This window comes from Mustela nivalis, assembly GCF_964662115.1.
Source record: "Mustela nivalis genome assembly, chromosome: 14".
NCBI lineage: Eukaryota > Metazoa > Chordata > Mammalia > Carnivora > Mustelidae > Mustela > Mustela nivalis.
This window is the reverse complement of record NC_139033.1, coordinates 905,547-920,746: the sequence shown is the minus strand read 5'-3', so window position 1 is coordinate 920,746 and position 15,200 is coordinate 905,547. Positions and strand designations below refer to the sequence as shown.

Sequence of the window (15,200 nt, the reverse complement as noted above, 5' to 3'; positions counted from 1 at the left end):
TGGCATAATCGTTCAGTATTTCAATGTTTACCGAGTGAGTGTTGACTATGTGCTGACTGCTGGGATAGATACCAAAGGAAACAAAAATAATATATGTGGTCCCTGCCCTCTTGGGGCCAGTGGGGAGATGGTAAATGAAGAAATTATAATAGATTTGCACACATTTTGATTTTGAGAAGGAAAAAAAAAGGGTGCCAAGATAAAGAACAATTGGAGGAAGGAGGAGTCAGCATAGGCTTTCCTACAGAGGCTGAGATAAAGATGGCAAGGCAAGGAGGGTGGTGCACAAATGGTAGGGAGACAGTCGGGAAAATGGCCGGTGCAAAGGCTCAGAGGCAGGACCAAGGTGTGGAGGTCGGAGAGACAGGCCGTATCATGCAGAGCTCTGGACACCACAGTGAGGATTTTCCATATTCTCCTGAGACCAGGGAGACACCACTGAAAGTTTTCAAGTAGGCGAGAGAGGACAGAAGATGATCAGAGTTGAGTTTGAGAAGATCACTCATCAGACACATGTGTCCACAAGAGGAGGAACTAGATTGTAGAGAGTGTTTTAAAATGCAGGTTTTAGGCACACCTGAATGAGTCATTAAGTGTCTGCCTTCTGCTCGGGTCATGATCCCAAAGTCCTGGGATCGAGCTCTGCCTCAGGATTCCTGCTCGGCAGGAAGCCTGCTTCTCCCTCTCCTACTCCACCTGCATGTGCTTCCTCTCTCTCTGTGTCTCTCTCTGTTAAATAAATAAATAAATAAAATCTTTAAAAAAATAAAATAAAATGCAGGTTTTATTATTATTTGGGTATAGCGAGGCCAAAAGATCAGGAGATGACTGCCAGGGGGAAAACTATACCCTGTAATACTCCTAGATCACAAGTGCAATAGCCTGTCACACCTCAGGCACCCTATGGGGAAGAACCTGAGTTGGTAAAAAGGCAGAGGAAGTGGAAGGGGAAAGGCAGGTAAGAACCCTTATCCTGGTTTCCACAGGAAGAAAGAGGCGAGGCAGGGTAACCAGGCTGAGGAACTGGCCAGTTTGAATGTCAGTGGGTTCTGGGGCACAGGGGCTGTCTGGTACTTGGCCCTGGGGTGTTGAGAACAGGTGGAGAGTGGCTCTGGATTGGTTAGTTTGTGCACGGACACTGGCAGGTCAATCATTACAGTTAACTCAGGGAGGGTCAATCCCTTCAGGGTCAGCAAAGCCCCAAGGTGTCAAAACACTAGAGGACGGGAAATAAAAGGCATGCTTAACATAGAAGGATGGCAAGAAAGGAAGCAGGGAGGCTAGAGAGGAGGCTCTGTGGTCAGCTGTGTGAGAGGGGACAGTGGCTTGGTAGAGGGACTAGAGTGAGGGAAGGATGGAGGGAGCTGAAGCTTTTGTCATTTGTCCTCCCTCCCCACTGGCCCCCATTAGTGGCAGAAGACACCTTTCCTGGGAGACCCTTCTGCAGGGCATGACAAGTGCCCACTTATCTGGGGAGCACAGTCAGCAATGCTGATGACCAGCGCCCCTCTGTTTTGTCCCAGGAGCTCAGCTGTGTCACACAGGGGCTTCTTTGGAATCTGAGGCCTATTGACAAATGGGATTAGAGGCTGTGGACCCGAAGCAGGGGAAATTGCCAAGGTCCCTTAAAATAGGACTTGCTTTTTGTTTCCTTCAAGACAAGACGTGGGCACTCCCTGATCTGTGTGATTTGGAAAGTGCCTTTTCGGGGGCTGGACCTCTGTCTTCAAGCACTTGAGGTCTGGGCAAGTGAAGAATGGTGCTTATTCAACTTGGACCCCGAGACCAGAGCTTGAGCTTCTGGGTTTAGAGAAGAGGGGAGCAGATTTCAACACGGTCTGGAGAACCTTCTTGGGCAGAGAAGTCCAGAGGTGGAAAAGGCAGCTTTCAGAGGCAGTGGGCTCCCCTTCATGAGAGATGGTCTTAGGACAGGAGGGTATCCATCTGGATGGACCCAGGGATGAGGATATTTAACATGTAGCACTTTGATATGCCTACATGCTAAATTTACTTACTCTCTTATATGATCTCTTCAACCCTGAGAGAGACATGTTATTAAAATCCCCAAATTATAAACAAGTAAATAGAAGCTCAGATATTACATCAATTGGCCCGGGTTCCCCAGATAGTAAATAAGGTACTACAGTCACTGGTCTGGGGAGTCCCACAGCCTGTGGTCTCAACCAATTAGCTGATGCTTCTCTGAGGCCAAGAATATCCCTAGGGAACTGATTAAAATGCCAATTCCTGGGTCATTGCCCTGACCTAATGCTACTGCATCTCTGAAGAGTAGAGCCCAGGGATCTGAATTTTAATAAGCTATTAATGGTGGCCTCAGATGTTTGAAAGGCACCTCTTGATGCCCTCCTGCTCTGAATTTGGGGAGATAAGGTGTGAGGGTTTGGATACAGTGACATTTAAGGTCTCTTCCATTCCTGAATGTCTAGAAGGCCATCATTAAAGGGGATTTTAATTTTCTGTGGATTTTATTTGTTTGTACTTTCCTGCCACCCCCATCGACCTGAATAGCATCGATCTTGTTCCCTGGGTAGTGGACCACTGGTTTATATTCTGGACAAAAGGTAACAATCACAAGTAAATAATAGTTAACATTTATTAATCCCTTAACATGTGCTGCTAGCTCCACTAAGCACTTGAACCTGAGGCCTAGAGAAGAAAAGATTACCTTCCAATTTAGCAGAAAAGGCAGGATTTGAATCCAGGTCTGCCTGAGTAGAGAGGCCTCTACACGTGACCATTCTATGCCATGGCTTCAGTGGGGAGGGGGATGGGGACAGAGGTCTTTGTGACAACTTTCTGGGAAGTTTGTAACTTATTCATTCAGTAAGCATGCCATGAGGACCTTGTGTGTGTGAGACCAAACTCTTGTCCTCATGGACCTGACAATCTTTTACCAAAGGTAAACTGAGGATGGAGGGAAGTGCACAAATTGCTGGTGGGAACACATACTAGGGTCCTGACATGACTAAGGTCAGAGAAATGAGGTTGAAAGAGAGACCCAAGGATGCTCTAGAAATAGAGAGACTGAATAATTCATTGCCTCTGCTAAAATACTTTAGAGCTGTGGTTCCCAATGGGGCGTGATTTTTTTCTCCTAGGGAACATTGGCAATGTCAGGAGACATGTTTGATTGTCACAACTTGGAGGGACGGCTGTGATATCTAGTGGGTAAAGCATCCAGGGACGGTGCTAGACATCCCATAAAACACAGCACAGGCCCCACCGCTAAGTATTATCTGGTCTACAATGTGAAGAGTGTCAAAGTTGAGAAACCGGGTACTACAAGGTAAAAGAGATGTAATTAATAATTACAGCAGGAAGATTTCCCTGAAGCAGGATGGTACCAGGCATACCCATCTAGACAGCTTAGAATCATAAAGATAAAAATGCCCTTAAAGTTGGCCCAGGCACCCCTTAGGTCTCAGGAAAGCAAATACATTGCCTAAGATCACACAGTGACTTGCATACAGATCTGCATAATTCTTTTAGACAGCCAGAGAGGAGTTTGACTGGGGCGGTAAAGCTACTCTCTGGGCCAGCAGACCCTTGGATGATCCTCCTTGAAACCTAAAATCACCCAAGCAATGGCTTCTTTGCCAGGGAGCTTCTTTATTTGGACTCCAGATTGATTGTTCCCCTTAAGTCACTAAAACACATATCCCCTAGAGGTGAGGCTGGGTGGCATGTGTTGGAAATGATGGGGTGTGAGCAGTTTTGAGCTTGAAGTTTTAAAAGGTTCTGGTGGGTTGACCTTGAGGATCCAGACCTAAGCTATTGAAATGACTCTTCTTTTCTTTCCTTTTCTTTTTTGTCTGTGAAGTGAGTGATACTGAAACCCCTTTCTCCTCCTTGGCAAGGAATCTTCCCCTTTGGGGAACATTTTCTTAGTGTTTGGAGAAGGAGGCCATGGCTTCTAGGTAATGTTGGAGGTTAAGGGAAACTAAGCTAGTGTGAAGGTACTGTGCTAAGAACTTCCCAATGATGACTATCTTGATCTTCACAACAGACCGGTCACGCAGAGACTGCCATCATCTTGACTTTAAGGAGGAACACCCAGCCTTCAGGAGGTGAAGTAACTGGCCCAAGGCCACTCAGATGTTTAAACCCAGGTCTGCCTGCCTCGGAGCCCACACTTTTATCCCTACTGTTGATTAAGCCCAGGAGAAGTCAGTGGGAGATTCACTGAGACAATGGGCTTAAGTTTAATCTTGAAGACAAAGTTTGTAAGAAAGGAGGGAGAGAGAAATTTGGGCAAACAGAGGATAAAGTTCCAGCTCATTGTCACAGACTACAGGGTCTTGTATGGCCTCGTCTAGGTCATCCTCTGCAGCCTCCCTTAAGTTCCTCATTTTGTATGCTCCCTCCACTGGCCTGATTTTGAGACGCAACACTTTTTTCCTACTTCAGTGCTTTTATCTACACAGTTCCCTTTGTCCATAATACTCCTCATCCCATCTCTTTCCTTGGATGACTCCTACACATCTCTGGGGGCTCAACAGCAATGTCACTTCCTCAAGGAAACTTTCACTGATCCTCCCCTCCTTCCCCACCTAGTACTAGTCTCACCGTACCCTGCACTTGTCCTTTGCAGCCTTAAAACAATCTTCATAATTATTGGGCAATGATATGTGTTTGATGTCTGCCTCTCCCAGCACCAGTTCAGCGCTGTCCAGTAGAATTTTCTGCCATTATGGAAATGTTTCAGGCCTGCGTGGTCCAATATGGTAGCCAGTAACCACATGTGGCTATTGAGCACCCGAAATGTAGTTAGTGCAATTGAGAAAGATGATTTTTTTAAATTTCACATATTTTAAATAATAAATTACATTTTATGTTGTATATTATACTATAGAAATGATTTCATATCCAAATTATATAATTTAAGTTTAAATTTAAATAGCCAGGGGCACTTGGGTGGCTCAGTGGGTTAAAGCCTCTGCCTTCGGCTCAGGTCATGATCTCAGGGTCCTGCTCAGCAGGGAGCTTGCTTCCTCCTCTCTCTCTCTGCCTGCATCTCTGCCTACTTGTGATCTCTGACTGTCAAATAAATAAATAAAATATTTTTAAAAAATAAATTTAAATAACCACATAAAGCTAGTGACGACCATATTGGACATTGCAGCTCCAGACTGTGACTACCTTGAGGGCAAGGACTGTGTCTATATTATTCAGTTGCAGAATCCCTTGTACTATGTGCCCAAATGAATATAATGAATGAATCAATCAACCAATTAACCAATGCCGTCTGCAAAAGTTGCTTTCAAGAAATCATCCTAGGGGCACCTGGGTGGCTCAGTGGGTTAAACCTCTGCCTTGATCATGGCAGGTCATGATCTCAGGGTCCTGGGATGGAGCCCATATCAGGCTCTCTGCTCAGCAGGGAGCCTGCCTCCCTCTCTCTCTGCCTGTTTCTCTGCCTACTTGTGATCTCCATCTGTCAAATAAATAAATAAAATCTTTAAAAAAAATCATCCTAGAAAGGAAAGACCCAGAGAAGTCTACCTTGTACAAGGTCACACAAAAGGCAGAAGTAGGCACAAAATCTTAGCCTCTGGAGTCTCCTGTACATGGTACTGTGCCTGAAAGGACAACAGGTAAAAGACAGAGGTTGTTTGGGGCTTAAAATGAACCATCCTTGAGTTGTGTGAAGGAGCTTCCAAGTGCAAGGAGGGACTGTTTCCTTAGGCACCTTCAACTCCTTCTCCCCTCCCCAAACCCTGTAAACTACTTAGTGGCTTATAATCTATTAACACTTCGCTTCCCATAGGACTGAGGCTGTTCCGAAGTCCACTCTTGCCAACCCTCTCCAAAGCATTCTGATTTTTTTTAAAAACCATATTGCTCTCAGGAAATCTGTTGCGCGCTGTCTGTGCACAGTATACAGAGGGTGTGGTTTAAAAAAACATCTAAGTCGTGATTTGTAACCCACTCAGATTCACGTGGCTGTTCCTTTTACTTCACTCCCTTTTTATAAATAGACGTCAACACGTTTCAGGGCTAATTTTGACTTCATTCAAATTGCAGATTACAGTTTTGAAGACTTCAACATAGGGAGTCTATATCTATTTTTCTAAATGATTTTTAAAGATTTTTCTAAATGATTTTTAAAGATAATAATAATATTAGTTAATATATGTCGAATGCTTTATGTCTACCGGGCATTCAGCATACATTTTCTCACCTGGTCATTACAATAACTCTGTGAATCAAGGATGATTGTGAGCCCCATTTTATGGCGAGGGAAACTCAATCTCAGAAAGGTTAAATCAGTTGCTCAAAGTCCAATAACCAGAAAGTGGCAAAGCCAGGATCTGAACTCAAGTCTGTCTTACTCAAGAGCTAATGCTCTTAGCCAATACACAGTTTCACCTCGCTAATAGATATTACATGTATTTTTGTGTTAAAGTATCAATGAGAATAACCAAGAAACTTAACCTGTGGTTTGGGAAGAGAGAGACTAGTTTTTATTCTTGTACTTCTTTTTTAACTTTATTTACTCTATGCAGAGATTATATTAGTACATTATATTATATACATTAGTATAAAAACTAAATGATTTTTAAAATTTAAGTTAATAAAACTGTCATCATTTTTACTTTCTTTTTAATTAAGGAAGGACTTGTCACAATAGTGTCATGTCTATAGCTGAATAGATTAAATATACATGGAATCTGAGTAATCTGCAAAGTTCACATGCTCTGTCATTATTTGAAAATTCATCTCAGTAGCTGCAGTTCCAATATGTATTGTATTCTTCTTCTGAGTATGAGAATTCATTTTCTGAATTATTTTTTTTATTTTGAGATAATGGGCTGTTTTTTTTAACATGATATTATTTTCATTGAAAGTGGTATGTTTTCCTCGAGAGATTTACACTCAGATATGTGTATTTTTATGTATTCATACATCGACCTCTGGATATTATAACTGAGCATCTTTTGGCATTTGTGAAATAATGCTGATTACATAAGATATGCTATTTGTGGATCAATTAATAAAAACTTGAGAGTAAAATTTAATTAAAATTTTAAAATGAAAATTAATTTTTACACCAATTGAGAAGTAAACATTTACAATACCCTTCAGTATTCAGAGCCTCAGAGAGCTGTATCAATCACACTAAAAGTCACTTGGGAGAATTTCTCCGTGGCTTAGGGGGGGGGGAAATTTAAGTCAAGAAAATACACACACTAACAATGATGTATCTTTTACAACAACTCCAAACAGTGTCTACTTTTACCATTCAAATGGCTAGTGCGTCTGAAAATTAAAACAAAAATCCGCATTAATGCCCCATCTCATAGTCTTGGGATTTGCTTAACAAATCACCACTGGCTTGTAGTAGGAGAAATCCGTAAACCCGTCCACAAAGCCCCTGTCCTTTCCATTGCTTGGTTGTATTTCTCCCAAGATTCTCAGAGCAAATCTGATATCCCCTAAAAATTCCCATCCTCTAGCTTTGTATTCCTGATGTTCTGAAGGATAGCCATAGACAGAGTCTCACTCTAGCTAGCTCTTACAAAAACCTTTCATTCAGAAGAAGGCAAGAGGTTTCAGCCCTCTCATTCACACACTTCATAAACAAGACTTTGTCCAAGCCTCCCCTCTAGGAAGGCATTCCAGCCTTTTAGAAACCACTTTGCAAGAGCAGTACCATTCCCTTCCATAAGACCTTGCAGAAAAATTGGGAATTTCACGGCATAGGAGAAAAGGCTGGGAAAAACCGATGTCATTGCATGGACTCATCAATTCAGTCCACATTTCAAAACAGCAGCTAATGCTTTCTTAAAACACAGACCTCAAAAATCCCTTTAGGACTGAGAGCAATTACAAGGGAAAACACAATACCCCTAGCTCCCCATAAGATTCTGACGGATCTGAAAAATAGAACTGAGTCAGAGATACAGAGGCTGGACTGCTGGAATAGGAAAATGGCTTGTCTCCTCGGGGCCTAATTCTTTCCTCTCCAACAGTTCCTTGTACATTCAAGAAACCATGCAGAGATGCCCCCCTGCAGGTTTTCATTTTTTAAAGGAAAGCCTGCCTTCCTCTCCTTCGCCCCCATGATACTCACGGCAGCTGCCTTAGCTGGAATAAGTCCTCCTCCATGTCCGCGCTGAGCCAGGACGAGCCCTTTTCATGGCCCTTACATGGTGTTGGTGGATGACCGGCGGTCGGGGTTTCAGCACCGGGGTGCTGGATAGCTCCCGCGCCGCTTCCTCCCTCGGCGGCAGCTGTTCGGGGGAGGGAGCCGCCAGGGACCAGCCCACGAGACAAAGCCGCCGCCGCCAGGAGAGTGGGCGGAGAGGAGCAGGCGGAGGGCAGAGCGAGCGGCGCGGGGAGAGGGGGCGGGGAAGAGCCCTTCTGGTTAGAGGAATTTACAGGCTTTCTGTGATTGGCGATGTTTTACTGGGTGCCTATAGGGCACAACAGTCTGTGAAATGGCTGTCGAGGTACCAATGAGCACTCTTTGGCTGACAACCCCTCTCTAAATGTTTATTTGTGGGGATTCATTAATGTTGTTACCGGTGTAATATTCTTGAAACCCAGGCTGGTATAGCAAATGAAGGGAATGAAAAATTCAAAGACGTGGGCATGCATTAAAACACCGTTTATTGAGCACCTACTGTGCCAGGCACTGTAATAGGCACCAGGCATATGCAAGACAAGTTAGACATGTCATTGTCATCATGGAGCTGTCTAGTGAAATGAATCAAGAAAAAAAAGATAGAAGTTAAGTATGAGAAAGCCAAAGGCCACTCATTCATTCATTCATTCATTCCACAAACAAGCATTATTGAGGGGTTGTGATTCCCCAGCCACACTGGGGAATCAAAGATAAATAAAACCAAAGATTAATAAGACCAAAGATTAATAAAACCAAATCCCCACCTTCAAAATCCTCCCTATCTGTTTTTCCCATCCTCCTCCAGCTAGAATCTCTGCTGTCTTAGAACTGAAGCTCGGTAAAGGCTTGCTGATGTACCCCAAGGGCCTAGAACCATAAAGCTTTATTTATGGACACTGAAATTGGAATTTAATATTCCCCACTAAATGCAACCCCAGGGCTTTGCATTGTGTACACTCAATACATGCTTGTTAAACTGAAAGCAAACTGATCTTTCACTCCAGGTGAGTAGGGGTTCATTATCTATTTTAAGCTATGGAGAGGAAGGGTAATGATTTCTATTAGAGCTGACAGGTTGGAGGTCTATTGGTAGTGTGTCCAATTCATCCTGGTTTGCCGAGGAACTTGAGTCTTTGCCCTGAAAGTTCCAAGTCCTCAGGAAGCCCTGAGTTCCAGGCAAGCCTGATAGTTGGTTATTTGACAGTCATAAGCCAGATTCACAGAGAGATGTGTTTTGAGTAGCCTGAAAGGTCAACAAGAACACTTTTAAGTGTAAAGATTCAAAACTATGAAACTCTTAGAAGAAACCATAGGAATAGATCCTCATGACCTTAAATTAGGCAGTGGTTTCTTAGACACGACATCAAAAACACAAGTGACAACAGAAAAAATTAGGTACATTGGGCTGGATCAAAGTTAAAAGCTTTTCTGTCTCAAAGGACGCTGTCAAGAAAGTGAAAAGACAACCCATGGCATGGGAAAAATATTTGCAAATTATGTACCTGATAAGAGACTTACTTCAAATAATTTAAAGCACTCTTACAACTCAATAATAAAAAGACAGTGTAATTTAAAAATGGAAAAATAGGGGAGCCTGTGTGGCTCAGTTATTTAAGCAACTACCTTTGGCTCAGGTCATGATCCCAGGGACCTGGGATCCAGCCCCACATAGGGCTCCCGGCTCAGCGGGGAGCCTGCTTCTCCCTCTCCCTCTCTCCTGCTTGTGTTCCCTCTCTTGCTCTCTCTCTCTCTCTCTGCCAAATAAATAAATAAAATATTTAAAAAATAAAAATGGAAAAATAATATGAATAGATATTTCTGCAAAGAAGATGTGTGGCCAGATGTGGCACCTGGATGGCTCAGTTGGTGAAGCGTCTGACTCTTGATTTCGTCTCAGGTCCTGATCTCAGGGTTGTGAGATCTAGCCCCATGTAGGGCTCTGCGCTCAGCAGGAAGTGTGTTTGAGATTCTCTCCCTCTCCCTCTGCCCCTCCCCACCCACTCATACACATGCTCTGTCTCAAATAAATCAATACATATTTTTAAAAAATGTGTGACTAGCCAACAAGCACTTGAAAAATATTGCTTAACATCATTAGCCATTAGGGAGATGCAAATCAAAATGGCAACAAGATAACACTTCATACCAACTGGAATGGCTAGAATTAAAAAAACAGACAATAACTAGTGTTGTGAGGATATAGATGGGACATTCCCCTCGTTCACAGCTGCTGGGAATATAAAACGGTGCACCCACTATAGAAAACAGTTTGGATAGTTTCTCAAAAATTTAAACACAGAGTTACCTCATGACACTGTAATGCCACTTGTATTGCAGGTAAATACCCAAAAGAAATGAAAACACAGTGTGCACAAAGCTTGTACAGAAATGTTTATAACATCATTATTCATAACATCAAAAAGTGGAAACACCCAAAAGTTCATCAGGTGGTCATCAAATTTTACACTTAAAAGGAGTGAATTGGGAACGTCTGGGTGGCTCAGTCAGCTGAACGTAATTCTTGTTTTTGGCTCAGGTCATGATCCCAGATCTATGAGACTGATCTCCAGGTGAGGCTCTACGCTCAGCACTGAGTCTGCTTGAGATTCTCCCTTCCTTTCCCTCTGCTCCTCCCTCTGCTCTGTCCCTCTGTCTCTCTGTCTGTCCCTCTCTCTCTCTTTTTCTCTCTCAAATAAATAAATAAATAAAATCTTTAAAAAAAAACCAAAACAAACAAAAAGAGTGAATTGTGTGGCGTGTAATTAAACTTTAATAGAGCCGTTTTTTAAAAATGACTTTCAATAATTTTTAATAATAAATAATAATATTGACTTCAAGTTTTGTCAACCTCTAAACAGAGATTTCACACAACAGGATCACCAGCTTTTTGGTGGAGAGGGAAGCAGTGTTCTTCAACTGGGTCTGCCTTTCTGTCTGGCCACTAGGAAGTGATGCTTCCAAGCAGCCTGCTGAGCTTTATCAAGGCTTCACACATTTAGCTTCCCTCACTGCTCTTTGGAGACTTGAGGCGCTCACTGCTGAAAACTGGGGGAACAGTACTTAGTATGTAATAGGTATTTTAAAAATCCTAAAGAATTAATGTTTTCTCTTCTTTCTTAGAAATATGGTTACACTTTTCTAAAGCAGTGGTTTCCGCCTTTGAGTGTGAGTGAGCATCCCCCAGAGGGCTTGTTGCATGCACATAGTTGTGCACCACCCCCGGAGTTTCTGATTCAGCAGGTCTGGGGTGAGGCCTGAGAGCTTCCATTCCTAATGGGTTCTCAAATGATACTGATTCTGTTGGCCTGGGGACCTCACTGACAAGCCCTGCTCTAAAGTTATATCTGAATGAGATTATCAGCCAAGAAAAATATGACCCATGTTTGTTTAGACCTCTGATCTTTGAGACATCCTCGGGTAGATATGAATATTATAAAGGCAGTTACTTCCAGTTAACCACATTATCCATCTGCCCGGGAAATGGGGACATGCCAAAAGCCAGATGGGTTTTATTTCACATCAGAGTGATGCATCATGATCTCTCCTCTCAGATTCTTAAAACAAAACCTATAGGGGCTGGAATAAAGACTGACAAGCCGTCCTGTAGCCTGAAATACTGAATATACAATTACGTGCTTTGAACAAGTGATTCTCCTATCAACTGTGTTCTGAATCCTGTTGTTTATTATTGAGATTTTTTTCTTTAGAACTGAAATTGTATTAAAAAAAACACAAAGGGGGCAAATAAGGCTTTGATGGTAGATCCCTGCTCTGCTGGCCATTGCTGGTAGGATGGCATTTCCACCTGGAGTCATTCCCAGGTCCCTGGCATTGTGCTCAAGCTGTTAATTACTTACGGACTTTACCCAGGAGCCAGTAGAAAGGGGATGCTTAACCAGGAGGGTAAGCCCTTGTTAAAAAATGTAAAGTGTACAACCTCAAAGAGTCCCTTGCTCATATGTCTTATTCTTCAATGAAACACAAGATGTGTTCTCATCTACAATGAGAGAGGACTGGAGAGGGCAAAGAGAACTATTTTCCCCTTCAATTCTGTCCTCTTTTTCTTCCTGTATTTTGGGGCAGCTGGCTCAAAAGATAAACTCTAAAGTTCTCCTAATAAAACCACGATCTCTTAGACATTGTATTTTCAGAAGGACATAAAATAAGGAAGAGATAAATGTGAATCAGAGGCCAGAACACCTATCCAGACCTAGGGAAGAGGTTATCAAGCAGAGAAGTTCAAGATATCTGAGTGAACACTGAAGAAGCGATGGTCTTTTCTTTGCACTCTTGTGACTTGTACTTTCAATTTCTTTAATTCAAAGTGTTTCTTAATTTCCCTTCTCAGTTCCTTGTTTACCTGTTTATTATTTAGAAATGTGTTGTCTAATTTCTATGTATTTATTAGTTTCCCAAATTTCCTTCCATTACTGATTTCTAATTTCATTGCATTGTGGTTGGAGAGCATACTTTGTACGGTTGCAGTCTTAAAATCCACTGAGACTTGTTTTATAGTCTATCTTGGAGAATGCTCCATGTAAATTTGAGAAGAAATTGTATTCTGCTATTGTGGGAAATGTTCTGTAGATGTCTGTTAGATCTACTTGGTTTATCATGTTGCTCAAACTTCTCTTTTTTTGCTGATCTTCTGTCTGGTTGTTCTATCCATTACTGAAAGTGGGGTATTGGGGCACCTGGGTGGCTCAGTGGGTTAAGCCTCTGCCTTTGGCTCAGATCATTATCTCAGGGTCCTGGGATCGAGCCCCACATCAGGCTCAATGCTCAACAGGGAGCCTGCTTCCCCCCTCTCTCTCTGCCTATTTGTGATCTCTCTCTGTCAAATAAGTAAATCAAATCTTTAAGGGAAAAAAAAAAAAGAAAGTGGGGTATTGAAATCTCCAACTGTTATTCTTGAATTGTCTAGATTCCCCTTAAATTCTGTCTTCTTTTACTTCATGTATTTTGGGGCTGTGTTGTTAAGTGAATGCATGCTTACAGTTGTTATTTCTTCTTGATGAATTGACCCTTTATCGTCATAAAATGTCTTTCATTGTCTCTAGTAATATTTTTCCTGTCTTAAAGCCTATTTTGTCTCATATTTCATAGTCACCTCATTCTCTTTTGGTTACTGTTTTCATGGCAAGACCTCTTCCATTCTTTTACTTTCAACCTATTTATGTCTTTGAATCTAAAATGAATAAAAACTTTTGTAGACAGCATATAGTTGGATCATATTGTCTCATCCATTCTACCAGTTCCTGGATTTTTGGGAGTTTAATCCATTTAAATGTAATGTGATCATGGATCATGTAGAAAACAAATTATGTTTTATGTCTCTTTTGTTCCCCCATTCCTCTATCCCTACCTTGTTTTGTGATAAATATGTTTTTTCTAGTGTGCCACTTTAATTCCCTTATCATTTCTTTTATTATATATTTTTAAAGTTATTTTCTTAGTGGTTGCTCTAAGGATTACCATTAACATCCCAATTTATAACAATCTAGCTTGGATTAATACCAATTTAATCTCATTATTCTGCAAAAACCTTGCTCTTGCATATCTTCATTTCTGCCACCTTTTAAATTGTTATGATTGGGGGTGCCTGGGTGGCTCAGTGAGTTAAGCCTCTGTCTTCAGCTCAAGTCATGATCCCGGGGTCCTGGGATCGAGCCCCACATCGGGCTCACTGCTTAGCAGGGAGCCTGCTTCCTCCTCTCTGCCTGCCTCTCTGTCTATTTGTGATCTCTGTCTGTCAGATAAACAAAATCTTTTAAAAAATTGTTATGATTGTAAGTTATATCTTTATGCACTGTAAATAAAGATGAAAATGAGTTACAAACAAAAACCACACTTTCCATTTTTTAAATTTACCTTTATAATATCTCTCCTGGTGATCTTTATTTCTTCAGGTGGATTTGAATTACTAATTAGTGTCTTCACATTTTAGTCTAAAAAATTCATTTTAGTATTTCTTGCAGGACAAGACTGCTGGAAGCAAATCTCAATTTTTGCTTATCTGGAATGTATCAATTTCTCCTTCATTTTTGAAGAATTATTTTTCCAGATATAGGATTCTTGACTGACAATCCTTTTTTTTTTAATAACATTGAATATATCATCCTACTGCCTTCTGTACCCTATAGTTTCTGATGAGAAATCATTTGTTAATCCCATTGAGAGCCTTTTGTGTGAGGGTCTCCTCTTTTTCTGCTTTCAAAATTCTCTTTTTTTGACTGTTTTTATGAGTCTAAGTGTGAATCTCTTTGAATTTATCCTGGAGTTCACTGAGCTTCTTGGATGTGTATATTATTGTTTCCCATCAAATTTTGGAAGTTTTTAGTCACTATTTATCAACTATTTTTGTCTCTTTCTTTCTCCTCTTTTCTGGAATTTCCACTGTGCATCTGTTAGATGCCTGATGGTGTTCCACAGGTCTCTATACTCTGATTGGTGTTTTTTTATGATTTTATTTATTTCTTTGACAGAGAGAGATACAGTGGGAGAAAGAACATAAGCAGGGGAAGTGGGAGAGGGAGAAGTTGGCTTCACAACAAGTAGGGAGCCAGATGTGGGGGCTTGATCCCAGGACCCTGGGATCATGATCTGAGCTGAAGGCAGAAGCTTAACAACTGAGCCACCCAGGTGCCACTGATCAGTGTTCTTTATTTATTTTTCTTTCGGCTTCTAAAATGAATAATCTCAATAGGTCTACCTTTGCTGTGAGGCGAACGTGATAACCACTACACTACGGAAACAATAGGTCTGCCTTTGGGTTCACTGATTCTTTCTTCTGCCTGCTCAGATCTGTTGTGGAGTCCCTCTAGTGAATTTTTCATTTCAGTTTCAAGTCCAGAATTTCTACTTGATTTCTTTTTATAATTTCTATCTCTTCATTAACATCTTCTATTTTTAAAAAAGATTCTATTTATTTATTTGACAAAGAGAGACAGAGTGAGAGAGGGAACACAAGCAGAGAGAGAGGGAAGGGAGAGCAGGCTTCCCGCCAAGCAGAGAGCCTAACGAGGGGCTTGATCCCAGGACTCTGGGATCA

The 15,200-nt window shown here is 41.7% G+C and overlaps 1 protein-coding gene across 2 annotated transcripts in view; it reads right to left on the bottom strand.

The window, feature by feature from the left end:
• SVOP (SV2 related protein) overlaps nt 1-8,370 on the bottom strand; it is a 74,956-nt gene extending 66,586 nt beyond the window's left edge. Inside the window, exon 1 of one of the 2 annotated variants that reach the window (XM_082700115.1) lies at nt 8,096-8,370. In XM_082700115.1, the coding sequence (XP_082556241.1) occupies nt 8,096-8,130 (35 nt within the window). In that variant the 5' untranslated portion in view covers nt 8,131-8,370. The remainder of the gene's footprint in view (nt 1-8,095) is intronic. The other variant, XM_082700114.1, reaches the window with a different exon arrangement.
• Nucleotides 8,371-15,200: the final 6,830 nt, after the last annotated feature.